This window comes from Anser brachyrhynchus (genome assembly GCF_964034855.1).
Source record: "Anser brachyrhynchus genome assembly, chromosome: 6".
NCBI lineage: Eukaryota > Metazoa > Chordata > Aves > Anseriformes > Anatidae > Anser > Anser brachyrhynchus.
Genome location: NC_137700.1, coordinates 28,704,765 through 28,731,468, shown reverse-complemented (window position 1 = coordinate 28,731,468; position 26,704 = coordinate 28,704,765). Strand labels below are relative to the sequence as shown.

Here is a 26,704-nt window from a genome sequence, read left to right as displayed (position 1 = left end):
GAGCCTGTTCCAGTGTGCAACCACCCTCTCTGTGAAGAACCCCCTCCTGATGTCAAGCCTAAATTTCCCCTGCCTCAGCTTAACCCCGTTCCCGCGGGTCCTGTCACTGGTGTTAATGGAGAAAAGGTCTCCTGCCTCTCGACACCCCCTTACGAGGAAGTTGTAGACTGTGATGAGGTCTCCCCTCAGCCTCCTCTTCTCCAGGCTGAACAGGCCCAGTGACCTCAGCCGTTCCTCGTACGTCTTCCCCTCCAGGCCTTTCACCATCTTCGTAGCCCTCCTCTGTACACTCTTCAACAGTTTCATGTCCTTTTTATACTGTGGTGCCCAGAACTGCACACAGTACTCAAGGTGAGGCCGCACCAGGGCAGAGTAGAGCGGGACAATCACCTCCCTTGACCTACTAGCGATGCCGTGCTTGATGCACCCCAGGACACGGTTGGCCCTCCTGGCCGCCAGGGCACACTGCTGGCTCATATTCAACTTGCTGTCTACCACGACCCCCAGATCCCTCTCTTCTAGGCTGCTCCTCAGCGTCTCATCGCCCAGTCTGTACGTGCAGCCAGGATTTCCCCGTCCCAGGTGCAGGACCCGGCACTTGCTCTTATTGAACTTCATCCGGTTGGTGATCGCCCAGCTCTCCAACCTATCCAGATCCCTCTGCAAGGCCTTTCCACCCTCATTCAAGTCCACAACTCCTCCAAGTTTGGTGTCATCAGCAAACTTGCTCAAAATACCTTCTATTCCTACATCCAGATCGTTTATAAAAATATTGAAAAGTACCAGCCCTAAAATGGAGCCTTGAGGGACCCCACTGGTGACCGCCCGCCAGCCTGACGCAGCTCCATTTACCATAACCCTTTGGGCCCTGCCCGTTAGCCAATTGCTCACCCATCATGATCCTTTCTTGCCTCCAGGTTGGGATTTCCATCTTTGTCATTTTTTCTTCTGGCTCATGTTTAAGTAACAGGCTGGGAAATAGCCTTAAAATGCCATCCTTTGCTGCATGCAGAATTCTGTAAAGGGCCATACTCCTGGAATGATGCATGCACTAGAATGCAGTGTTTATTGGTCTAAATAATGAGGTTTTATTATTTTAAATCCCTTCATTCATGTTTTTAATGCCTAAATCACAGAATAATAGGAATTTCCATTTGAAAAATTAGAATTGCGGCAGGGTGTGTTTTGTTAATCAATGTAAAAACATTTTTCAAAATTTAATTAAAATTACCAGATTACTTGGAAATGCCTTAGAAATTGTAGCTATTGCTCTGAGTGTGCAAGAGAAGCTTTACTTGGAAGTCAGTCCTAAGGCATTTGTCAAATTTTAATAGGTAGAGGCCATTTCTTGTGCTGTATGTATTTTTAATGCAAAAGGGTTTTCCTTTCTTAAGGAAATACCCAGAAATAACTTGACACTGAATGGTTTTAGGATCTTGAACCTTTACAGTGAAATTACTGTGCCTCGTATGCCAGCATTATGAACTGAGTCCTTATGTTTTTCAAATACCTATTTGAAAAAAGCCTTAAAGTGGAAGTTTTTTTTGTGTATTTTCAGGTTTTCTATTCAGTTAATTTTGTCTTTTGTTTCTGTGAATTTTGTCTCTGCACTGTTTAAGAGCAGTTCTGCCAACTGAATGTTCATAAGTTCTGTGAGCTGCCTTGTGCAGCCCTTGGACCAGGTGTTCTGGCTTCTTCATGTGTATTTCAGACGTTTTCATTCTTTCTGGGTAATGTTGAAATTAAGATGCTGAACTTTCTAGTAGGTTTTGGTGCTAGATTTGATCAGAAACTTATTTTTTTAAATACATTTTTCCTGTATCATTTGCATGTTAAATGTAATTCTGTAGCTCTGTTTATAAGCATAAATAATGTGGAAATTCAGTATGTTTTAAAGCTTGTACTTATATCCTGCCAGTTTGCTGTTTGGTAGCTCTCTAACAGCTGGGTTGCTACTGCGGGGCCGCCAGTTAGCAGTGACCCTGTACCTAGTACCCCCGCAGCCGCCTTAGAGGGCTTGCCTGGGACTCAGAGTTACTGTTGCTGAAACATATGAGAAAACAAAACTATTCACTGTTAATCTTACTGTGCAGTCTTTTTACTATGTTGACTGAACAGTTGCCTTTTGAAGTGATAAGATTTTGGAAAGTTATTAAACAGGTACCTGTCATAGTGAAGTCAGTGACAAGCCCACGTTGATGGAAAGCCCAGGTGATGTAAATACTTGATTCATTCAAAAATAATCTTGGAAGCTGTCATTTTTTTCTTTTTAAAGATTGCTACTTTTAGGATAAACATTTCATTAGATAGCTTCTGATTTATATTTAGTGATGATAATCTGGTCAATCTGCTGTCTTCAAAGCAAAAACAAGTGTTTAGCCATGCACCTACTTTTTCCTAGCCGTATCATTGCCTGTTCTCACATTAATGTGAGCCATAATGCAAAGATGTGCTAATATTTTTAAGCTTTGTTTTCTTGACTTCAGTAGTACTATGTGTGGATTGCTCTTGCAATTTGGTTATACCAAGGGTTCAGATTGCTTTTTTGTTGTTTTTAGAGGATGTTCTGTGGTGATTTGCGGTAGGTTTTTACTGTCTCAAGACAGTGCCTTCCTCCAATATACTTGCTATCTGACCAGCGGAGTCACTTTTGCCTTTTTTTTTTTTTTTTTAAGTATTTAAAGATGTTAGTCAAAATGTGATGGATTATCTGTTGAAGGTTTGCACAGGTATGCCCTGAAGAATCAGTGTAGTGATCATTTTAGCATGGTTTAGTTTACAAATTGGTATGCTTTACTTGCTGAATACATAGCAGTTCTTTCAGCTGTGGGTTGATGTGTAGCCTTTCTTGAAGGAAAGTAGAGCAACATCATGTGGCTGTCTTGCCATTTCCCCTTGCCGTTCCTGTTCTCTTAAAGGAATACATCTGGTTGAATTGCAGGTAGACTTTAAAATCAATTAAAAGATGACACGCAGAGTTAGAGTTTTCTTAAGAAATTACTTGTACCATGAAGAGAGGAATAATGTTACAACTGGATTTTCTTTCCTAGAGCACTGATTTGTCAGAAAGATGCTAGCAATTGAGGTTCAAAAGTCGCAAAACAGCAAGTTCATGGGTTCTCTTTGTTTTCTGAACTGTGGTCTGATTTGGTTATTTTCTTCAATAAAAAAACAGTGTTTTGTACATCACTTCCAGTTGTTCTTTTTATTCTGTTCTACATGTGTGATGGTGTCTGTTTTGGTATGAATCTTTTCCTCCTGCTCTTCAGAAGTGTGGGCTCTGATTTAGGTTTATTTGCACTGTTAGCTGTTTGATACTTCCCTAAGCAAAGACATGGGTTAGGATTAAGACCTGAATGCTGCAGCGTAACCAATATAATTAGTGCAATGTGGTCCTTGGTTTAAGAGCTTTCTTTGAGCTAGCACTGGATTTTGTGCACTTCGAATTGTCTCACTGACTAAAATTGCCACACGAATAAATCTTTGTAGGAGTGGAGCTCAACCAGATAAGATATGCAGGGTAATAAACAAAGTAAGACACTTCACAGACTTTATGTAGTATTCTTACTTTTCAAGAAGTATTTTCTCTGCAATTCTTTTTGTCCTATTTGTGCTGATTAAGCATGCCTCTCTCCATTGCCCTAACCAAAGGAACTGGTTTCTTTTTACACAATACAAACAATTAAATGCTGTTTGTTGAAAGAGGGCTTTACCAGGCTTCTGGTTGAAGTCTGTCAGCAACCAGAAGTACCTGTCTTTCTGTTGTTCCTCTAGAGTAGTTTTGACTTGCTTATAAAGTAAAAGAGTAGAGAATTGGGTTGTGCTGGGTTAATCTATACCAGAAAGGAACCGAGGTATTCTTTCCTGTCTCCTACTCCAACTAATTGGAAGCTGATGTTGATACAGGAAGGAAAAAGCAAAATCATATATACATTTCAGAGTGAGTTTGAATAATGAAAATTTGAAGCAGTAGTAACTAATAGCTTTCCTTTTTCATTATAGCTTCATCCCAGGTACATCCCCCTATTGCCAAAGGTTCTGCATAGGTTGGGTTCTTCCTGTGTCTTACCAGTAAAGATGATTAGGGAAGACTGATTGCAGGGCTGTAGAATGCCTTTTGCCCATCTGTATAAAAGTGTCAGAATGTTACTTATAAGCTATCTTAACCTTTTGACTTTCAACTTACGTGCACTATGTTTCCATTTTGGCATCTGCTTTGATATGCTTAAGGACAAACTTAAATGTTTAAACTTAGCAGCTACTTAACAGTGAACTTCTACCTGCAGGTAGGTAACTGGCCCTGTTATTTAAGTGTGAGGAAACTCCTGAGAAGCTGTTTATCCCATTTGGTACTAAAAATCTTAGTATCCCACATACATTGATTGTCAAGGCATTCAAATATTCTCATGTGTTGCAACTACTTCATCTAAAAAGCTGTACAAAAGACAGTTTATCGGTAGCTTCTACATAATACTGCTTAACTGTGACCCTGGGCATGGTGTCTTACAGTGCTTGCTGAAGTTAAACCTTGTGGCACCTAACACAGATGTATCGAGTAACTATTTTAATATATGTAATTTACAGAGAAAGATAAACTACAAGGTTCAAATATTAAATTTGCTCTAAAAAAGATGCTACAAAACTAAAGTGGTAGTGAATATGCAAGATGTTTAGGGCTTGTTTGTTTGATGCTTCTGTCATCCTAATGTGCTTCTGGTCCTACTCTGCTGCAGAGAGGGTGGGTAGTTCTGTGTGTGAAAGTGATATCACTTTCTGATCTTATTTTTCCTCTCTCAGCAACAGAACGAGGTGTGTGCTAGCTTGTTATAGGCTGTAATACCCATCTTTATCCGAAGAGTGCATGACTTGCTCGTTTTTACTGGCACTTGTGGCTTCCCACAAGTAAAAATAAAAAAATGACAAATCCCTCTTCAGTGCGGAAGAATGAAGGACCCAGTCTGAAGTGGTTAAGTTATTTTAAGCAAGTGCTTCTGTTTAATGGTTCTAAATGAAACTAATTAAGGATGCATTAAGTGCCTAAAGGTATGGGGCACATGATTTACTAGGAGGAACAAGAGAGAACAGTTCCTGTTTAGTATGAAGAAACGGAATTGCGAGGACCAAGTAATAGTCTTCTAATACCTACTGAGGAGGTTATTGAAAAGGTAGAATCTGGTGCTTTTTGGAGACTTCTGGCAGGATGATGAGAAACACTGATCATAAATTTGAACTTGAGGCAGGGGGACAAATGATACTGACAGTTGAGTTCTGGAATGGGATGTCCAGGGTAAGCAGTGGATTCTCTGTCCAGGGGGCTTTTCAGGACCCAGATGCAGAAAGCTGTGACAATGTTGTATGAATTCATTGTTGCTTCTGCCTTGGCTGTGAGCTCTGACTAAAGATCTCCTGTGGTCTCTTCCAACCCAAATGATTCTATGATACAAGGTCTAGATGCAATCCCGACGTATGCAGAGAGACAACGCAGCATTAGGACTGCAGTTGCAATGCATGACATGAGCAGACTGTACTGGTTATGGAGGAGATGTGCCTTGTCAAGGTATATGTATTAACAAGACAGTGTTAACACATTGCAAAGGTGGTGAATAATAGAATTTCAGTGGGTAAAAGTAGCTGGTGTTCAGTGATTTTTCTGTCTTTTTTTTAAAGAAGCCATTTGTATCTAGTCTTTTGAATCTAATCTGATTTCTTCACAATCTTTCCAGGAAATCAGAATTTAAAAAGACATTATTTTAAGGTTGTAATGTCTCCTTTATGTAGCTTTCTGATCCTGCCTCATGTTATCTATGTTTCTCTTCTTCCTGGGATTTGAATACTTTGTTTAGAAGCCAATATTTTATACTGGACTTAAAATGTGCCAGCACAAGTTAGCCTTCTGTGAAGGATATCATTACAGAAGGCCATGTTCTGAGTGCTTGTGATTGCTCTGCTGGTGAGTCATGCAGCCGGTTCTGCAGGGCACAGGGGAGAGTTACTTAATGTTATGGTCAGGCTCCTTGGAGTTTGGGTCACATTTACTCAGAGTAAAGGCTCTTCCAAATGTTCAGAGCCTGCCAAATTTGAGTAGCTGTTCTTGAGCTAATAACTAATTAGCTAATAGCTGATTTTGAGCTACTAATATCAAGAATGTCTTCTTGGAGTTTAAAAAAACATTTTGAATTGTTTTTTTGTGATCTTTGTCTCAAATTGTTCAGTTTTTATTGTGAATATTAGGAAGGTGTAAGATGGCAGGCTCTTGTAGAGCTGTTTGGTTTGTGCTCTCATACTGTTAAAAATAGAAGTTATAAACTGAGAATATAACTTGAGTAATAGCATCTATTTTATAAGCTCTTGAATTCAAAGCAATTTGCTTGCTTTGGAGTCTTCCTGCCAATTTTTGCAGCTTTAGAACCCCACTTCCTATTTTTCTTCTTTGGATGAACAGAACAAAAATTGCTTACCCAGTTTAACCACGGAACTCCATAGGTATGTATTGTACAAGAAACTGAACATTTCACAGTTACCTTGCCTAAGAAGGGAACGTGAAGTGAGCAGCCATAGGTTTGGTTTCTAAGTTGATGCTAATGTGTTTACTTCTAAATGTATTATGCCTAAAGACTAAATTGTATTTTTACATGTGTGATACTGGAAAATTACTGCACGTTTGGCTCACTTAATGCAGACTGAATGGAACGTAACTGCATTTCTTCTCTTTTATCCTGTGCTTGTCACAGCACAGGCTTAATGTCAAGATGGATACAATTTTAGACGTGTCAGCATTGATCTATTCTGTATTTATGTTGCTTCTGATATTTGTAACATCTGCTATCTACTTTATACATATACCACAAATTACCAGTATTGGTATTTTTCTGATGTGTTTTCTCTTCCCCTTCCCCCCATATTTTACATTGTTTCATGCTTTTTCCTTAGTGGAAACTTAGGTCTTTTTGTCTTTTTGAGACTGGCTGTTGTATTTAACATTCCAGTTTAAAACAGATTAAAAATATCTTGATGCCAATCTTTGAAAACAGATAAGGCTAGCGCTTGCTTAAGGAAGCTAATAAGTAAACGTTAACCTTCTGTTATGGAAAAGTAAATCTTCCAGGAGATATGAAGGACTAATGCTTGTTATTCCTTCAGAACTTGAACGATTAAAGGTTAAATTCTTTTACGTCAACTGAACACTTGTTTAAACTTGCATATTGGCTGATACAGGACAAATGGGTATAGTTATTGCTCATCAAATGGCCCAGCTAATAACCGAACCGTGATGAAGCATGAAGCAGTTGTGCAGTGATACCTAACCTTGGTGCATGGGCAGCGCTTCCGAGCAAGCTGCAGTAAGCAGAGTTGTTTTGATGTCAAGGTTTGCCTCAATGCTAATTCGTTTAATTCTGCGATGATGTCAGAAAGCTGTTTTCTGGGAACACTGACTGTGGAAATTTTTGTATGTGTAATCAAGCAAAAGCAGTGTCTTTGTATAACATCTTAGCATGCTTTGAGTCTCCTTATACTAAGAAACAGCCTCCTGCATTTTAGAGCCTCAAATTAATTTTCTGCTGCTGGCATTGATATTTTTTCACTCAAACCTTTCCCTATCCTCTCTTTATCTGTAGTCATTGAGCATTATAAGATGGAGAGCTAAATGAGTCATTTTCTGTGCGTTGTTCTTGATTAAATGTTTTTTGCCAACATTCTGTATGCATTGGTTTAATTGAAGTGTCACTGTCTAGCTGGAGAGGGTTTTGACTGAGCAACTGAAAGCAATGATGCAAGTAATCTTTTTCTCCCGCAAAAGAGTAGAATTCAGGTCATGATGACTGTGATCAAGGGTGTAGTTAAAGACACTTTTCCCAGGAGGCCTCAAAAGATTGAAGTTTGACAGATACATGGTTTCTTGTTTGCTATGCTTTTATTGTCTGGCAAGTAAATTTGATGCATTGGAAACCATGGAAACAGACAAAAATCAAAGTTTAGCACATAGAGAAATGTGTAAAATATCCCTGGGGAGTGAGGACTGATGTAAGAATTTAATACAGTAGATTGCAGATGAATTACAGGAAGAATGACTTTTAAATCTACTTTGAGGTTTTAAGCTGTCTTCCTTTGCTAAATCTGGCAGTGTTGATAGAACAAAGGTTTTTTTAGTGTCAAATAATAATCCATCCTCCTTTAATCTCTTATTGGTATAAAAATCAGATAGTTCAGCTTGTCAGAAGTTGGGTGTTCTACCTTACTAGCAGGTCATGTTATCAGTTGGAGAATGCTGTATGTGGTCGTCTTGCCATCTGGAGTTCTTCCAGCATCTTGAACACGCTAGCTGCTTTTCTTCCTTCAGCCAGGGTAAATATTAGTATACAAATTCTAGCTGATCTTGCTTCTTATTATTTTGATTACGCATTACATTATGCTTTGCAGTTAGGTGCTGAGAGAAGCTGAGACATGAAACAATTTCTCCTGTTTTTTTCGTTTTCCTCCTCAGAGGAGTGTTCAGACATTCTGCCATACAGTGGTGTGAGCACTACAGGCAATTCATACGTGGTTAAGATGCTTAAAGGAACATGAAGGAAGTATTTGTATATAGCCATCTAAAACATAACTTGCTAGATGTTTCATATTACTGTTATTACAGTGGTACTATTACATTAGCAATATTACATATTACTGTTAGTTTTTACTCTCTAGGTTCATCATCATTGCTGGCTTTGTCAAACAACGCTAAGAATGTTTTTCCCTGTAGTATGCTATCTGTATTATAAGAATCTCAGATGTTTAAGGCATTGACTTAATGCTATTAAAATTCTTCAGTACATGCTGTGTACACTTGACCACGTGTTAAGCCTTCCCACTTGAATAATATTCAACCCATTTTTCAGTTTTGGAAGTAATTTGTGTGCATGTTTTTTTTTTCCCCCATTTGGTTTTAGTCACTTTTTCTTCTTCAGTCTCATGGTAAGAATCAAGTGTTACTGCCCCCTAGCAGTTGCTTAGTGTCCTAGATTGCTAGAGGTGTATGCCACACTGCTAAAATATAATGTCAGCTTAATGAGTAAAAATATTTCAGTAATAAGGTGCTTATTACATGAGTAATGGTGTTGCCTGATTTACCCTTTGCACATTTTTAGGTGGGCCCTGTTTTCCATCTCCCCTTAAATAAAACAAATGTTTATAACAGTAAAGTTCTCTGTGTATGTAGAGACCCACAGCAAGGCCACTGAGCCTTGCTAATTTCTCAAATTTTCCTTTGGAGAAAGTGAAATAGTACGGTAATATTAAATAAAGCCTTTAAGATAATTGAATTTTGAAGTCTTTACAAAAGGCATAGGCTTGAGTAACTGGTTGCAGCAGTTTAATTTGTCCTGAATTAGAAGTATTTTTTTTACCATTAGTTTAGGTTCTTTGATTGATAAATTAGGGACTAAAACCCAATGAGAGCTTGGAAGTGCTTAAATGTATGATAACTACATCTGTGGGGAGTTTCATGTTGAAGGTTGGATGGAAGCAAAGGCCGTAAAGCCTTGTAAGGCACGATCCAAGCACAATAGGTGGTGGCTGGCAGTCCAAGGTTTAATTTTATCCACAAGCTAGAAAGTTGCCAGCAGGATTCTGTGAACTGTCCTTTACTTGTATCTCTGCCTTTATATAGTGCGGTTAACTCAAGTGTAAAATATTTCTCCTTAATTGGAGCTATAATTGAGAGCATATAAATAAATTTAAGTTGAACTTCTGGTAATCACTAGATCTTTCTGGTACACTTTCTAGCTAATTACTTTGTTTTGCTTTTATGCATTTGATTGACTGCTTATTAGGTTTTAGTCATCTGTGGACTTCTTAAAAAGCTTTTTAGAACTCAGTTTAAACAATGCTGTTCAATGATTAGAGGAAGTCAGGGCCTTTATATGGATACTGGTTGTGTGGCCATATGTTAATGCCAACGTTAGCTTGATATTCTTTATTTCAACTTTCCCTGCTGTTTTTGACAAAAGTACTACTTCTGCAGTAAAGGTTAGTTACTATTGTTTCTAGATCTTTCTCAGCATTACACCCTATCGTTTCTTAGGACACTGTAAGGACTTCTGGAGTTTGATAGACAGAACTTGGGTTGAAGATGAAGTGCTGTGAGGCCTGGGGAAATAGTGGTGCTCTGTCTAATCCTGCTGTAGTCTTCCTCTGCTAACCAACTTCTCCCAATGTGATACATAGGTCTGTACGCATTGATTCATTGTGCTGCCATTGTTATGAGATGTGTTTCAGCCTTTTCACTCTTTTTGGATGTGAAATTCAATTGTGATGAGGCATTCAGGCACTTACTGCTTAGCAGAATAAGGATGCTTTACTCTGATATCAAGATAAAAGCAAATCTTAGCTTCTTTGAGGAAAAGTGATATGCTTTATAACGTGGGAGGAATAAAAAAAAATTCTTAGAGATTTCTTGTATTTTATGAAGGATCTGTAATGGGAGGAAAATGCTTTCTAGCTCATGGTAAGTGTTAAGTCCTGCTAAAAGTCCTAGGACAATTTTCTTCGTTTTCTGCTTTTACTTGCAGGTCCTATGTGTATGCCACTGAACGTTAGGGAAAAATTCCAAGGCTTGCAGCACCAAATACTTGGAACCAGGCTATAAACAGCTGTGCTGTCCCAGTCTCACAAGCCCTCTTTCCATTAAGTGTTGGGGACCCAGGAATGTCCACTGGGCTTATGGGGCCTTAAAGATTTTTGAGAGCTTCTAACTGGTAGTATACAACTAACATATTGCTCTGAAATTACTTTTTGTATTGCTTACACAGTCACGCCTGCCTGAAAACAAAGCTGTGTCATGACTAATTCAGCTCTCACAGACTGGCAAATTTGATTTCAGTAACATGAATTAGAGCCTCTCCTTCCTGCTATTTAAGGCTGATTTGAATAAGAAAGTAACCTTTAGAAGGAATATAACCCAATAAAACAGGGAGCAGTCTGCCTGTAGGTATGCCTGTTCTTCTGCAGGATCTTACTGGGGCGGTGGAGCTATAGCTTCAAGGAGAATGGCTTCCTTAGCAATGAACTGATGGGTTGGAGAAACCTCTTTTTAGGCAGGCCCTGGATTTCCCAATTACTCGTACAACATTTGGAGTGCAGGCTCGCAGGTCTTTAGCACAGCTTTCTATCTATGTGCTTGCTCTTGACATGCGCAGTCTCCTGAAGGGAGTTTATCTTTGGAGAATGAAACGGACACAGTGAGTGAGTTATTCTCATTCGGAATAGAATTTTTGACACTGGGCAGCTTTAGATAATGGGGAGCTGAATCTAAAAGGCATTTGTAATCTTATATTCAAAGTGAAATTACTGGCTGGCTTTTTGTATGTGGTGTGCTTTTTTTTTTTTTTAGCCAAGGAAGTGTGGAAAAATACATTAGTAGTATTGATTTGGCTCTGTAGAAAGTCATCAAGGAAAAAAGGTTTGAGTTTCTATCAGAAACAATGCTTTGTTCTGCCTTGTCAGCCTTTTCTGTTTCAGGTTATCTGAGTAGCAACCTCATTCAGTAGCGAGAATCAAGGTCATATTTTATTCAGTACAAGAAAATGGAAAATCTGGCAAGAGCTGAGCTGCTTGTTTTGAGATGGTTTTATTTAGCTCTTTCTGCTACAGCTGCTGTCAATGGAAAGAGATAAAACTGATGACAAAAATACAAGGAATTTACTGTTCATTATTCATGACGTGCTATCGACTTAAGTCTGTAAAGGACTTTGTTATTCTTTTCATGGGTCTTCCAGTTTTTCAGATATGATTGCCTGGCAAGAAATTGGATGAAGCAATTAAGGAGATGGTGCAGATTTTTGTATTAACATAAACAGAAAACTTGAATAGAACTTAATCTACAGGGCACTCATGGACAAATTCACTGGTTAAAACTGAAGCGCAACAAGATTACTTTCACGCTGAAATCTCTTATTTGAATACACTTCAAACTTCTGTGGCTTGGTGGCATCTCGCCTCACTGGCACCTACAGCCCTAAGTAGCTCTGTTGTAAAGCTCCTAGCTGAGAAACAAAAATCTAAGTTACAAATGTAGACTTAAATAGGATGTGGAGTGAGTGAGTGAAACTTTACCTATTAACAGAGCAAAGAATAAAACTGTGGAAGATGAACTATGCTACAAGTCACTTTGTATTGTTTGTTTTTACAATAAACAAGGGTTTTCTTGGTGTTTTAAAAAAAAAAAAGCACAACAGTTAAACATAAGAACTGGAGTTCTTTAAGAACTCCTTGATCAAGTGCAATGAACCAGAATATCTGTGATGCTTGGTAATACTGTCATGTCTTTGTAGTGGTTGCAGCTTTTTCATCTAGACTCTTACTAACGTAGGGCTTGTCTGTCTTTCCTCCTGTTCTGGAAGGCTAATGCCATTTAGGCTGCCATAGGTACTTCGAGCCACCAGGAAGATAAACAGGTGGATTGTGTTACATGAGGGCATAACATAAGGACTCTGGTTTAAACAGGTGGTGCGGGGAAGGGCAGGAAGAAGCCAAGTCAGACTTCACATTTACTTTCCCATTAGGATGAATGAAACAAGTTGTAGTTTTGATGTAGGATGTCAGTCTTCAAACTGAGCAGTCTTCATGAATGTGCACTGATGCAGTTCTGGTTTCAGAGCAGAAATGTCAGGGAACTTGCATCTGCACCTACTGTAGTATGCTCTATACTTAAAACTGCATATGTGGACAGATCAGTTACATTAGTTTTACTGATGTTACTGTTCAATATTGAAATTCCTTTTTGTGCAGTCTTCCCTGGAATCTACATCTTAAATTGCATTCTTTCACGTTTGCCAGTTATAAGTGCTACAAGTTACACTATCCTCTTAGACACTTGCAGCTTAATTTCAGTATATTTCCACTACTATAAATAATAAAATAAAAAAAGATTCAATGCTTTAAAAGAAGCTCTTGGAAATAGTTTGCAGGCCCAGCTATTCCTGTAAACAAAACATGACTATTCTGTAGGAAAACTGTTCTAGTTAACAAACAGAATGCTACCCAAAATAGTGAGATTTTAAAAGGAAATTGTTAGACGTTTTTTCCTTGCTTAAATTTCGTCAGCTTCTAACTTGAAGCTTGAAGTATTGAAACATACTAATTGTATATCCAGGTAACTCTTCAGACAGCAGACCTTTCCTTCTCTAGTGTTGTAGTAGTGTTGATGTCGTAGTAGTGTTGACTTTGTAATTTATATTATCCAATGTATCAAAACAAATTTTTTTTATAAGATAAAGGAATTCGGTACAATTTTTTTCAGGTTTGTTACATTTTATCATTTCTGTGAGTTTTGTCATGGAAGTGCATTGGATTTAAGTTTCCCAGGTAACAGACTACTGTACAGATTTTGCATTTTTAATTTTAAAACTTACAAAATGTTTTGTATGGAAGGAGATAATGATAATACAATTAAAAATAGAGGTTGGACTACAGTCTCAGTGCTTTTTAAGTTATAAATGATCCAAAAGATGAATTAGTAATTCAGAATGTATTAAGCATCTACCTAGCTGTCTAATATTATGTTAATACCAGAACAAGTCTGTGGTACAAAATACCTGCATTTTTAGTGATTAAGCGTGAAGCAACAGAAATCATTTCTAGGTGCACACTTTCTAAAAATGCATGTGAAAGTTTAAGCACTTAAAAGTAGCAAAAATCTTTTTTTTTTCCTTCCTGTAATTTCAGAAGCTGCTGGGTTTGTTTTGCTACCGATGAGGATGATCGGACAGCAGAGTGGGTGAGACCTTGCAGGTGCAGGGGCTCCACGAAATGGGTTCATCAGACTTGTCTACAGCGCTGGGTGGATGAAAAGCAAAGAGGAAACAGTACTGCTAGAGTTGCTTGTCCTCAGTGCAATGCAGAATATTTAATAGTATTTCCAAAGCTAGGTAAGACATACATCATTTAAATTTAAACATATATAATTGGTTGTTTCTGCATGTTGTTCTTAATTTTTTGCCTTTTTATGCTCAGAGTCAGTTCTATTGGAAACTTCTCTAGTCCATTTTCCAGACAAGAAACATTGTATTATGCTTACGTCATATTTGATGGCTTAGTTAAATATCTCCTGCAAATTTTGGATATGTTCAACTTAAGTATATTAGTAAGTCTTACAGGTGATTTACCTATAATTAGTGTATGGTTAATGTGATTTCTTTCCCCCTTGTTGAGCAGAGTGGGGACTTCCTTCACCAATTGCCGTATTAGTACATAAACACATTCCCCCTTTTTTCTCAGCATGCAGAGAAGCGGTTATAAAAGGAAATCCGTAAGAAGAAACCTTACTGGGCAGCCTGTTGCATTACCTGAAAAACATTTTTACTTTGTTTGGGAAGTATTCCTGAGTGCATGTTGCCTCTGTACTCAAGAGGCAGAATATCTGTATTTGGTTGCTGGGCACTGCTGTGGCTCTGTTTGTCAAGGTGAAAAAAAAAAGTTGGAGATAGTCTTCTAGAGTCTACTCACCTGAGTAGCTAAGTAGGACTCTGCCACAATATGGTACAAATAGTTAAAATAACAGTTGTTGCTTTTTTATTCCAGTGGACCCCCTTTTGCCCATATGCTATACAAGGTATATTGAGCAGGGCATGTTGCCCTGAGTAATTGATACAGTAATTTGATTCTCCTTTCCCACACACAGAAATACACAAATAATTATTGTTGTCACACGCAGTGTCCTTTACTATGTTTCATGTTTAATGTGGGGCTAAGATGAACAGGGCAGTTCATATTCAACAGTAATGCTGTTCCAGTCAATTTTATATTTTGCTGTTGTCTTTCCATTACTATAGCAGCTGGAAACTTCAATTTTGATCAAAAGTATAACAGCTTGTTAAACGCTGTTATAGCATGTGTCTTAGTCACTTAGAGGATTTTTAAGTAAGACTTTATAGGATTTTATTTCTGTAATGAAACAACTGAAAATGGCTTGCATTGTCAGTTTCTAGGGATAGGACCTCTTTTCTGTTAGTATAAGGGTTGAAAAAATTAAGGTGCAAGGAAACTTTTGATTACTGACACATTGCCAAGGGGAAGGAAAATATTGGTGATATACAAGAAAACATAAAACAGCATGATAACTTACTACCATGTTATTCTTATATCAGTCCCCAAGTCAGCTTTGCTAATAAGGGTAAGGTAGAGAGGAATCAATCTTCATGGTAGGGAAGACATCAAGTGATGATAAATTAGCAGTACCTTGGGGGAGGGTAAAGGGGGATTTTATCTCTGGACACTGAAAGTGTGCCACAAAACTTGAAGCTGTGTATGTGAGGTGCATGAAGTTTATATGAGATGCGTTCACATTGTATTTTGGTAACGGGCGTGAGAGGAAACAACTGTAGCTTGTAGAAGATGTGTACACAAACAGGCATTTTCATTTGTTCTGGTAATTTGTGGCATACTTGCTTTATTTGAGAGCTAAGATTCCTAAATACTAACATTTCTACTTCTGATAAAGCTGGCCTGAAATCCTTCTATGAGACTGTTCAGCTCTTGCATGCAGGTTTCTTGGAATCTTTTGATATATTTTCCCCTCACAATATCAGCTTTTTTCATGGTAAAGATGAAAGGGGCATAAAATTTCAGATGTCTTACGTGCTGTCACACAAGTTTGTAGCAGAACAGGAGAATGACTTTTGGGTTCATCCATGCTCAGTTATGAGCTCAAGTCCTTAAGCAAGTGAGACAGTTGTGCCCTTTTTGTAGCTCTTTTTAGTAACCCAGAACTGTTATATCACAACTCAACTATAAGTCAGTCAAGGTCACATCAGGCAGAGTTAGGACAGTAAGATGTTTTCCTGCAGTCTTGCCAGTAGCCCCCTCTCTGTGCCATAGCATTTGAAGACGAAGGTTGCTAGAGTAGGTAAGATGTTGCAAATAATCAAGTTTCCACGAGGTATCATGGTTCAAAAGCTTACTTACATTAAGACTTCTCTAACGTACTGCTGGAAACATTTCTGAAAATAGGTGCCTGTGAAAGGCACCTAACACAGCTTTTTTTTTTTTAAAGGTAATATAATTGACATATATATGAATTTAAACATTAGCTATTATCTTTATAAGTAACAGTGTAAGTCTAATGTATTTACCAAATCAAAACGACCCCCCTCTTAGTGAGGTATCTTTATGTTATAATTCCAATTAAAATTTAATAGTGCATACTGTTTTTAGAGATCGGTAATAATCATGTTCTTAATAGGTGTTTTTTTAATTACATAGTTTTTTTAATTACATAAGAAAATATTGCTTCCTCTTCCAAAAAAAAAAAAACCTGCTTAAAACCTATATATCTTTTTAGATAATTATTTCAGCTTAATAACAAGAAAACCAATCCTGGCAGAAAAAATGCTGTTAAAACACGATTGTTTTTACCACACTGAAAATCACTGACATACACATTAAAGAAGAAAGTACAAAATACAAAAGTATTCTTAAATTTCTACTTCCCTAACACCATCCTAAAAGATTGTGTTTGCCTTTTTCTTGCTACTTTTTCCCTGAAGGGCCAACTAAAACATGTATGTATAGGAACAATTTTTTCCAGTCTCTTCTCAAACTTCTATACCTAATTATGTAGTAATTATGTAATCATGACTTCCTTTCATGATTAGGATTAGTAGGTGCAATTTGTTAATATTTTTCTTAGACTTCTGTTGTTGCTCTACCACTTTGCCAGGATGTATAAGGCAAGCTTCAGTGCTTTGTGTTGCCCTTTAAGACTCACTCAATATGAGTCTCATGTCTTCACCTCCTTCAAAATAATATAAGCTTTCGGAATAGTGCAACCCAGCTTTTTCAGAGACTGTGGGAAGCAGTCAAGATGTGTCAACTACTGTGTATTTAGTATTTGTAGTTATGGCCTTGTTGCTACTTCAATACATTGATAGATAGCCCAGCAATCTTTTAAGTCCGGAAAATTAAACATAACTGTTAATACAATTGAACTGCTTGTTTGATATCTCTATATTTTAAGTCAAGTGTTCCTACTTCAAAAACACTTTAATTTTGATACCTATTCAACAACAGATTGCTTGGCTTGAGAATAAATTCTCTCTGTAATTACACTTTGTCAGCTACTTAAGAACTAATTTACATCGGTCGGTGTATTTGAAGCAGTGTGCTGGTGAGGTGTTTTGTCTTACAAGCCACAAGGGAAGACGCTTCCAGCCCTTAAAACTAGAGCTTTTTTACTAAAAGAACACATGTTCTACTAGAAGATGCACACAAAGGTAACTAATTTAAAGTACATGAGTAGTAGGATAAAGACGTGAGGCTCCAGCAGAACTGGATTAACAAGTTAAATAAACACAGTTCTGCCCAAGTTAGTTACTCAGCACTGCCTACTGGACAGATACATAACTTAGCCATATTTACAATTACTTCTGCCATGCCTGCATATAAGCTAGATTGTGTTTAAATTGCAGGTCTCGAGTATAACATTTGCACAGTTTTAAAAAAAAAAGTTGCAGTCCTTGTATAAAGTCTCTGGATGCTACTGCTGTACAAATAGTATGCAAAAAATAAAAGCAGAAGGGATCTAACAGGAAAAAATAATGTGTATGACCTGGAGGAGGAAGTCTTTCTGTAGAATCATGTCCACAGAACAGTGAAAAGTGTGCACAAGTAGTCAACAGCTATGTTTACTTTCTGACAAGGTATATAATATATCCTAAAGTGCTTGTTTTAAAACATGAAATGAAAATAGTACTTTTCTGATGATGCTGATAAGTTTGACAAATACAAAAGAAGCGTGGAATGTGACCATCGTGACAATGTTTTTCGCTTCCACACATACCTTTCTGACTCTTCAACTTTTGGCTTTTGCTTTGCTGGTTCTCATGCAGTCTTAGAAAGAAAAGCTGTGAGCATGCCCCCAGCTTATCTCATCAAAGTTAGTCAGGGTAATACATTGCTCTGTGCAAGTCTGGGAAGTGCAGCTGTTCATGAACGAAACGAACTCTATTTGTGCATTGTTGCCAAAGGCACTAAATAACCTAGGAAGAAGTTTTTTTCCTCCAATATTTGAGAGGTCGTCTTGTTAAATACTGAATGCAATGAATGCAATCCAACTCTTTTCCAGTGGAAGGAATCTTTTATATTGGCTGCTATTTCTTGCTGTGGAGCAGGATGAAGTTTAGTGACAACATTCTTATGCTGATCTTTGACAGCTTCACCTAGGGAGTACACTTTGACTGACTGGTAGTTTTTCATTTTTGAAAACTAAAATATCTAGCAAAAAAGCCGCTAAGACTAAAATGATTTCTACAAAAAATGATTCTGATTCAACATGCGCAAAGGGAGCTAAGTCAATTCTAGCAGTGTAAATTAGTGCTGTAAGGAGTGTATTTATCTCTCGGAAGATGTTGCTATGAATGAAATGGTAGGTAGAAATAAATTGCAAGCTTAGCTAAGTAGCTTTTTACCTGTATGTTCTCATAAGTAGCACGTGTGGGATGTCAGATTCATGTTTTGCTTAGTTTGAGCTTTCTTGTCAGTGATAGACGCTGAGAGCTTTCTTCAGTATGCTTATACATAGATCTTGAAATCTTACTTTTCCTCTGTCATAGGTCCCGTTGTTTACGTTTTGGATCTTGCAGATCGTCTGATCTCAAAGGCATGTCCGTTTGCTGCAGCTGGAATAATGGTGGGCTCTATATACTGGACAGCAGTTACATATGGAGCTGTGACAGTGATGCAGGTACACATCTATTCCCTATTTCTAGATCTTACAGATCTTACCAGTCTTAAAAGCAAGGCTTTTTAAATAAAAAGTTAGTAAATTAGAACTCCTTTCTTTCATTAGCTTAAAATACGCTTTAGCTGCTTTCATCACTTTCAATGTGGTTAGCAAATAAATTTAGGATGGGTTGTTAGAAAGCTTTTTGCTTCTTAACTGATCATACTCGATCAAGCCAAGTACGCCTGTTCAAACTGGATTCACAGTCTACACCTAAGAAACTTCACTACTGCTGCTCGCTGCCCTGCTTGTGACAGGCTGGTGAACCCACTTCCATTATCAAAGAAGTGCTATTAGTGCCAGACAACTAGTAATGAGTAGGCAACTCCTATTTTTTATTTCTTTTAGAAAAGGCATGATCTTTTCTTTACCTGCAGAAAAAAAATTTTGCTGGTAACATTCAAAGGGCTGAGACATGGTGGATTTTTCAGTCCTAACTCTTTTTTGTTATGTAAAGGAAAATGTGCATGCTCTGAATGATGCTATTGATGCATACACAACAAATGCAGACCACTTCAGATTAAGAGTATGTTTTGATTATTCAGATCGTCTAGTTAATTGAAAAGACTGTCTTACTTCTGTTCTTGAGACCTTGCTACTTGAACATAAAAATGATGTTGACAGGTGTTGGACTATTAACTATTGTTCACAGCTATCCTAGTTCAGCTACAAGACAAGTTTTCATAGATTGTATAACTGGCAGGACCTTTGCTACCATTTTAGTTACTGTGTCTAGTCCATAACCTTTGTTTTGCCTGAAAGCATAGAAGTACTTCTGATGAAATTTAGTTGTAGGTAGATTGTACAATAAATGCATCTGTATGCTTAGATATTACAGTACACAATTGTAGCTTAGTTTACATGTACAACCTAGTGCTTATCCATGTAAGTCATGTGGACCTACTGTTTCTTGAACTGTGTGGTACTGCCATGCAATTCAAGTTACTCCATCTCAAGACTGTGTACTCTTTGCCTTTGTTTGTACATGACCTCGTAGCAAAAATGTATGTGATAACCAGTTGAGCTGGAGCCCAAATGAGCTGATGTGGTCTCCCTGGTACCATTGTCAAGTGCCTGCATAAAAGTTACACAAAATGACTTTCAGTACCTCCTCCAAAGGAGGCCACTTACAGGGCCACTGCAAGCAACTATATTAATAAAAATGTAATGTAGTGAAATGTACTAGTCCTTATCTCCTTGCTCTCTGCTGCACTGGGCCTTTTTCTACAGGAACTTTTATGATCTATGTAGCTTCTCTAGAACTACATAACTAAATGGAAAAATAAATACTCCTTTCTGTAATTGTTTTGCTTTTGAAATGAGATTCTGGCCTTAAGCAATAGCAAGCTGTGGGTCTAGCTGAGCAATCACATGGTTACAACTTGACACCTAATGTAATCCAGACAGCTAGTTAAATCTTGGGTTTGAAGAACTAGCTTTTTTCTTCTGGTTTAATGGTTTTTTTGATCATACGGATGATAGGCTGTCTAAGAATAACTTATTTTTGCTTATAATGGAGGATATTAAACTAGGAGAAGAGAGAACTGTTACATTCCTTTCCTACTCCAAATTTGATAGGTTTAATACAATTTCTGTCCTGATGCACTGCAGACCTTTTTCTTCAGTTGAAGGGCCAGAGAAGCACAAAAGCTCTTTATAGGTTAAGCTTCAGATGATTAACATTGTGAGTTCAGGTGTAAGCCTAGTTAGTAACAAATTGTACAGGGTTACTGAAAACAGAACTAGTAATCTAAAGCAAAAAGATAAGAGTGAGGCTTTTTAGCATGGATGAGGTCTATTAAGGAGAAGGAAAACATTAGACATCACAGTTTGGGTGAAAGAAAGTAAAAATAGCTGGAAGAAAAATGCTGAATTTTTTTGAAGGAATAATCTTTTGGTGGCAACAATACTGGTTATGCCTATCTTTAGAAGTTGTGGTAAATAATATAACTTCCTGTTCTACAAGAATAAGATGGAATGCTTTTCAAAGCAAGGTGTGGTGTTGCACACAAGTCAGTAGTTCAGCTCAACCATGCTGCCTTCTCTTTTCTTCCTCAAAAAAACAGGGAGATAATAAGAAAAAAGGCTCACGGGTTGGGATAAGGACATGGAGATCCCTCACTAATTGATACAATGGGTAAAACAGACTCAGCATAGGGAGTTTAATGTAATTGCCTGTTGCTAACAGACGAGAGCAGTGAGACACTAAAAACACCTCGCTCCCCGTCCACATTCTTCTTCCTTCCCCTCCAAGCAGTGCAGTGGAACGGGGGCTGCGGTCAGTCCCTAATGCTTCATGTCTGCTGCTCCTTCACAGTCACACTCTGCCCCTGTTCCACATGGGGTCTCTCCCACAGGATGGTGTCCCTCCCAAACTGATCCTGAGTGGACTTCCCACAGGCAGCAGCTCTTCAAGAGCGTTCCTTTTTTTGTTGTTCTCAGCCCTGTTAGATTCACTTAATTTAAAAAAAAAAAATTCTTTCAAAAAATATCATGTACTCTTCTGTTGCGGTTGTAATTTGTAGGTTTTAAGCTGCAAAGGCTAAGTTTTTTTTCTTATGTCAGAAGAATGGTTTAGGCACATCAGTAATTACTGTTCTTTAAAATTATAGCATTAACCATATTTAAAATTGAGTAAGGTACAAGTGAAACTTGCAGCTATTTCCACTACAATGGAAAATAATGTACCTCTTACTGAATTGTCTAGGGAAGCAATAACTTTTAATACTGTGATCTCTGTTGCATAAGGTATTCCTAAGTAACATTTTGTTTAAAATGTCCTGAAATACTTGGCTATCAATTTATCCTTTCATAAGCAACATCTAATCAATTTGACTGCATAAGTAATGATTCTAATAATGGTCAGTTCTATGCATTTTGGGAAGCTTTCTGTTTTTGTATTTTTAAATATTTCTGGTTTTACTCAAATACAGATGCACATGAAACCTTTCTTAAGATGGTAGGGACTTTTATTTCAGGTCTCTGCAAGATTAATGATTTGTGAGCTAGGGCTAGTAGCTTGCTCACCTGCATTATGCTTGATAAGCAATATATATGTATGTATTTACCAGGTGGTGGGTCACAAAGAAGGTCTTGATGTCATGGAGAGAGCGGATCCTTTATTTCTTTTGATTGGACTTCCCACTATTCCAGTCATGCTAATACTGGGCAAGATGATTCGTTGGGAGGACTATGTGCTCAGACTGTGGCGCAAATACTCTAATAAACTACAAATTTTGAACAGCATATTTCCAGGTAACGTGATATAAATTTAAAAGGAAATACCAAGCTTGAGTTTGCCTCTCTAGGAGATGGAGATAGGTCAGTTTTTGCCATTCTTAGTTAAAGGTGATCATACCTTCCGTCTGTTATATCAAGTTTATTTGGATTGTGTTTGTATGGTATTTAGTGGGGAAGGAAGACCAATAGGAGCAGGAACACGGTTTCAGTTAAGGTCTTAGTAATGAAACAAGCTACTGAAAATCTTGGCTTCATTTCTGAAAGTAAAAATTAATACAGTCATTTAATTGAAATGGAATATTCACTGAAAAGAAAGCTAGTTCTCAGGTAACTGAACTGAATAACAAAGTTGGTGGGCTATAGATTTATGATGAAGAAGGGGGAGGGCAGGGCTGGTTCCTTCTATGTCCTGTTTGAGGCAGTGGCTGTACATAATCCTTTCTTTCCCTACTCACCCCTGTAGGCATTGGGTGCCCTGTTCCTCGTATTCCAGCAGAGGCCAACCCTTTGGCCGATCACGTCTCTGCTACACGTATTCTATGTGGAGCTCTAGTTTTCCCTACTATTGCCACGATAGTTGGCAAGCTGATGTTCAGCAGTGTTAACTCAAATTTACAAAGGACAATCTTGGTAAGATTCAGTATTGTTTGATTCATAATTTATAATATGGGAATGTGGAGTGTTGAGGGGGAGGGGGAGGAAAAGTAAAAAGCATGAATTGAGCTGGGACTTAAAGTGGCATTTGATTAAGGGTAGAGATATGCTTTCTTCTTTTAAAGCTGTCTGTCTTAGCAGTAGGCAAGCATCACGTGTGTGAAAGACTTTTTCCCCTATGGCTGAAACTAATCTCTCCTGGTCAAGGCTGAAACCTGTATCTGTTACTGTGCTAGGCAGTTCTTAACAGTAATTAAGAGTGATAATGAAGATGAGGAACCAGTATCTTCTAAGAACAAGTTCTGAAAGGGAAGACTGGGGTTTACATTCCCAACCTTTCCGTATTAGCTTCTGTTCACTCTAAGAATATTTTTAATTTATTTTAATAAGAGGGGAAAGATAAACTCTCCATAGAACTTGAATGGAGGTAGGAAAAAAAGGAGAGGACAACAATCTTTCTTTGTGAATAACCTCTCTGCTTTGCTTCCTTTTTAGAGGAAGCAGATACAATTTCATAAAGTGGTATCCCTGGTTGATTTAACTATCACTTCAGTCACCTCTTTTTTTCCCCAATTCTAACGTGTTTTTGCACCTGTCTTCCATATGGTAGACACAGTAATACTACAACCAGTCATGCAGGCTAAAGGCTTCTTAATGTCTCTTCTCACTTTAAAGAATTGAGATGAACACAGGTTAAAACTTAAAAAATAAATCTAATTTGCAAAAAACATTTATTTCACCCCATGCTTGCCTTTGGCAAGTGGTGTCTTTCACAGTCTCGATTATGGAAAGGTATTGTTCTTTGTGCCATCTATAATATATTCAGAGAAGGGAGAAAAGCAGATAACTATCTGTTTTACTTTGTTCTTTAAATAGGATAATTTTGACTTTTAGAATACTTGTCAAACTCTCAAAGAAATAAGAGCTTTCAAAAGGATCTATAGGTCTGGTTTGTAATCCCTTATATATAACCTGAACCTCTGTAGTACTGCATTGTGACTGAAAACTTTGTCTGTTATAATCATTTGAAATTGTCCTAATTAGCTGAACTTCAAAAGAAAATGCTATTTGGTTGGAAAACAAGCTTTCTTTAACAAGAATTTTTTGCAAAGAGCATTTGCAATGATATGATTTTGAAAACCTGCAATGATATGATTTTGAAAACCTACAACGTTCAGTATCTCTTTTTATTTCAGGGTGGAATTGCTTTTGTTGCTATAAAAGGAGCTTTTAAGGTTTACTTCAAACAGCAGCAGTATTTGCGCCAAGCTCACCGCAAAATCTTAAATTATCCTGAGCAAGAAGGTGCATAAAGCTGTGATCTTCTGATGTCGTACAGTCTCACCGAACAGGTTTCCATGTTGTATTGGTTCCATCATTATTGCACAGTAGTGGAGAATTGTGATAAGTTGCTGCTCCTATTTTTTTTCTTTAAGTATAATAAAGCACTGTCATGTGGCAGGGTAAATCTTTTCAGAAACCACTGAACCTAAGAATGTGACTTGCTTTCATTATTTTTGGGTATTTCTCTTGGGCAACAGGCTTCTGAAACAGGTTGTTCTGAAACAGCCAATATGCTGAATGGAGGGGAAAAATAGCATCAGCTACAGAATAAAAACATTTTAAATTGTGTAGTTAATGTAGGCCTCATCCGGATGCCTTTTCTACTGTTTTCCTACCCAGGCTATTGTCCATTTCAGCACTTCACACAATGAAGGGACTTTTTTTTGTTTAGAAAAAGAAATGTGAGTCATTACTAAGGAGAAGTAATTGTGGGACGTCGGTCAATAAAGATTTCCTTGTTTTTTTGCTGTGTGAAACAGGGAGTGCGCAATACTCAAATGGCTGGCCAGAGACAGCAGAAGACAGGTAACCTTGCAGGACTTTTATGTCAGCTTCAGTCACCTAAGTACTAGCTGCCAAAATTAGCATGGCTTCCAGGTGACTCTTATTGCTGATCATTTTTACTGTCCTGTTGTATCTTCTGCAGTGCCTAGTGTCACTTTCTCATGGCCTTTTTTTTTTTTTTTTTTTACTGTTTTGTAACTGGTACTGGATAGCTTTTGTTTTTTTTCTGTTTTTTCCCCTTCACAGTAAAATAATTACACAGGAAGTGAATTTCAGCTGCTTATTTTCTAGTTAAGTATTAGAGCAGTTGTTTAGTTCTCATGTTCCTTTTGATTATGTAAGTATCTGTACAAGTGAAAAGGATCGCAGAAATGTGAGGAAACATTGGACACTAAAGCCACATTTAGAAGGAAGCTGTCAGTTTAAACTTCCAGTTCTGGGTGGTGCGCGCATCAGTTCCTGTATATGGACTAGGCTCTTCTCTGCCCAAGCCAGCTGTAGTGGAAGGATAGCTAGGAACACAGGCTGGTGGAGGGTGACACTACACTTTGGGTCCCTAACTTGAGTATAGTACATACCAGCAGGTTAGACAGTTTAAGACAACTTGAACCCATTCTGTAGAGAACAAAGGATAAATCTTAAACATGTAATAAACTAAGTTAATTTATTTATACAGTAAGCTCTACTGTTACAGTATGTTTGAAGTAGCCTGCTGAGGGAGACATTAGCACTTCAGTTATTTGATGTATTTATAAACTTCAACAGAAATTAACTGTTTTGCAAAGTTAAATTTTGACAAACGTAGTATGGCCATTTAATATTCATCCCAAACCTAACCTAGATTTAGTACCTGAAGTTTTCTTTACAACAAATTATTTGTTTTTCTCAGTTTACTTTCTTGTTCATAATACTACATGAAATGCATGGAGGCAGGTTTAAAAAAAAAGAAAACGATTAAAAAAAACTTAGTGGAAGTATTCATAAGTAAATATTTCTTTTCACCAGAAACGAAGTAAATGCAGAGTGAACTTCATATTTGACTGCAATAATGTATCTTAAAGAAATTCAAAATATGGTACCTTTTCTATAGTATGATTTGTCTTAAATACTGAGATGTAATATTTTAGAACTGTATAAAAATGTATATAATGGCCACCTAGTATTCAAAAAAACTACAGGTATTGAAAATTATATATTCAATCCATATCAAATACTTCAAGATTCTTGCTGTAACTGAAGAATTACTATCATCTTGTAAGGCTGCTGATTATATTTGTCTTAGTGGGCTAACTTTTATATGAACTTTAAATGGAGTAGCAACCTCTGCAAGTTGCTGCTTTCTGTAAGATAGTCTTGAAACAATGTAATACATATTTCTTACAGAATTCCTCATTTCGAGAAAACAACAGCTTTTCAGTGGTCTTCACTGTATATATTTCCAGACAATTTATTACTGTTTTTTAAAGTTTCATGAAGAATTGAATGATGCAAATTAGTGGCGTTGAAACTTGTTCTATGGGAAAGGTCATTGTCTTCACTGAAAATTGAAACTATTGTAAAAAATATAACTACAAAAAATACTGTATGGATTATAAAATGATTTAAACTGAGTAGCAGATGGTCATTACTTTGGTTACTATGTTGTAAATCTTGTTTTTGGTATTGCAAATTATAGTTATGTTGAATTAGGTTGAATAAATATTTTTTACACTCCCCAGTGTATTTTGTCAGTTGAACAAAAGCCTACAGCAAAACTACTGAATGGAAAATGTTGTGTGTTAATGCATTCCTAAAGACTTATATAGTAAATTTAAGTTGATAGCCCAAAGAAATATCTTGGGGGTAAAGGAAAAATTACTTAGAGTCATTAAGCTCATACTGAAGTTTACTATATATCTTTCCCCCTTCTAGTGATTAATTAACGACATAGGGGAATGCATTTCTCAAACATCTGAAGCAAACTAATCGTTGCAACATGAAGGGCCTCTGGTAGTACAAAACTGGGATTGGGAGTTACTGGATATCTCTGGGTTGGCTGATGTGCCGAGTTTATTTGGGGAATACACTGATCCCTTTTCATTGAGAAAGATCATATTGGCTGCAGGAAGTATTTTTTTCACTAATGGTTAATTTATGTCCCCTTACCTTCAGAGGAGGAGTATTAAATGTTATCTAGCATTTCTCAGTGTACATTCTTATCTTGAACTT

At 37.4% G+C, this 26,704-nt stretch overlaps 1 protein-coding gene across 3 annotated transcripts in view; it reads left to right on the top strand.

Annotated features, from left to right (window-relative positions):
• The window catches only part of MARCHF5 (membrane associated ring-CH-type finger 5), a 29,852-nt gene extending 3,643 nt beyond the window's left edge, over positions 1–26,209 (top strand). For 2 of the 3 annotated variants that reach the window (XM_080596493.1, XM_080596491.1), the window contains exons 2-6: positions 13,702–13,904; positions 18,585–18,715; positions 21,826–22,009; positions 22,458–22,624; positions 23,845–26,209. In XM_080596493.1, the coding sequence (XP_080452619.1) occupies positions 13,702–13,904; positions 18,585–18,715; positions 21,826–22,009; positions 22,458–22,624; positions 23,845–23,961 (802 nt within the window). In that variant the 3' untranslated portion in view covers positions 23,962–26,209. The remainder of the gene's footprint in view (positions 1–13,701; positions 13,905–18,584; positions 18,716–21,825; positions 22,010–22,457; positions 22,625–23,844) is intronic. The other variant, XM_080596492.1, reaches the window with a different exon arrangement.
• The last annotated feature ends 495 nt before the right edge of the window (positions 26,210–26,704 follow it).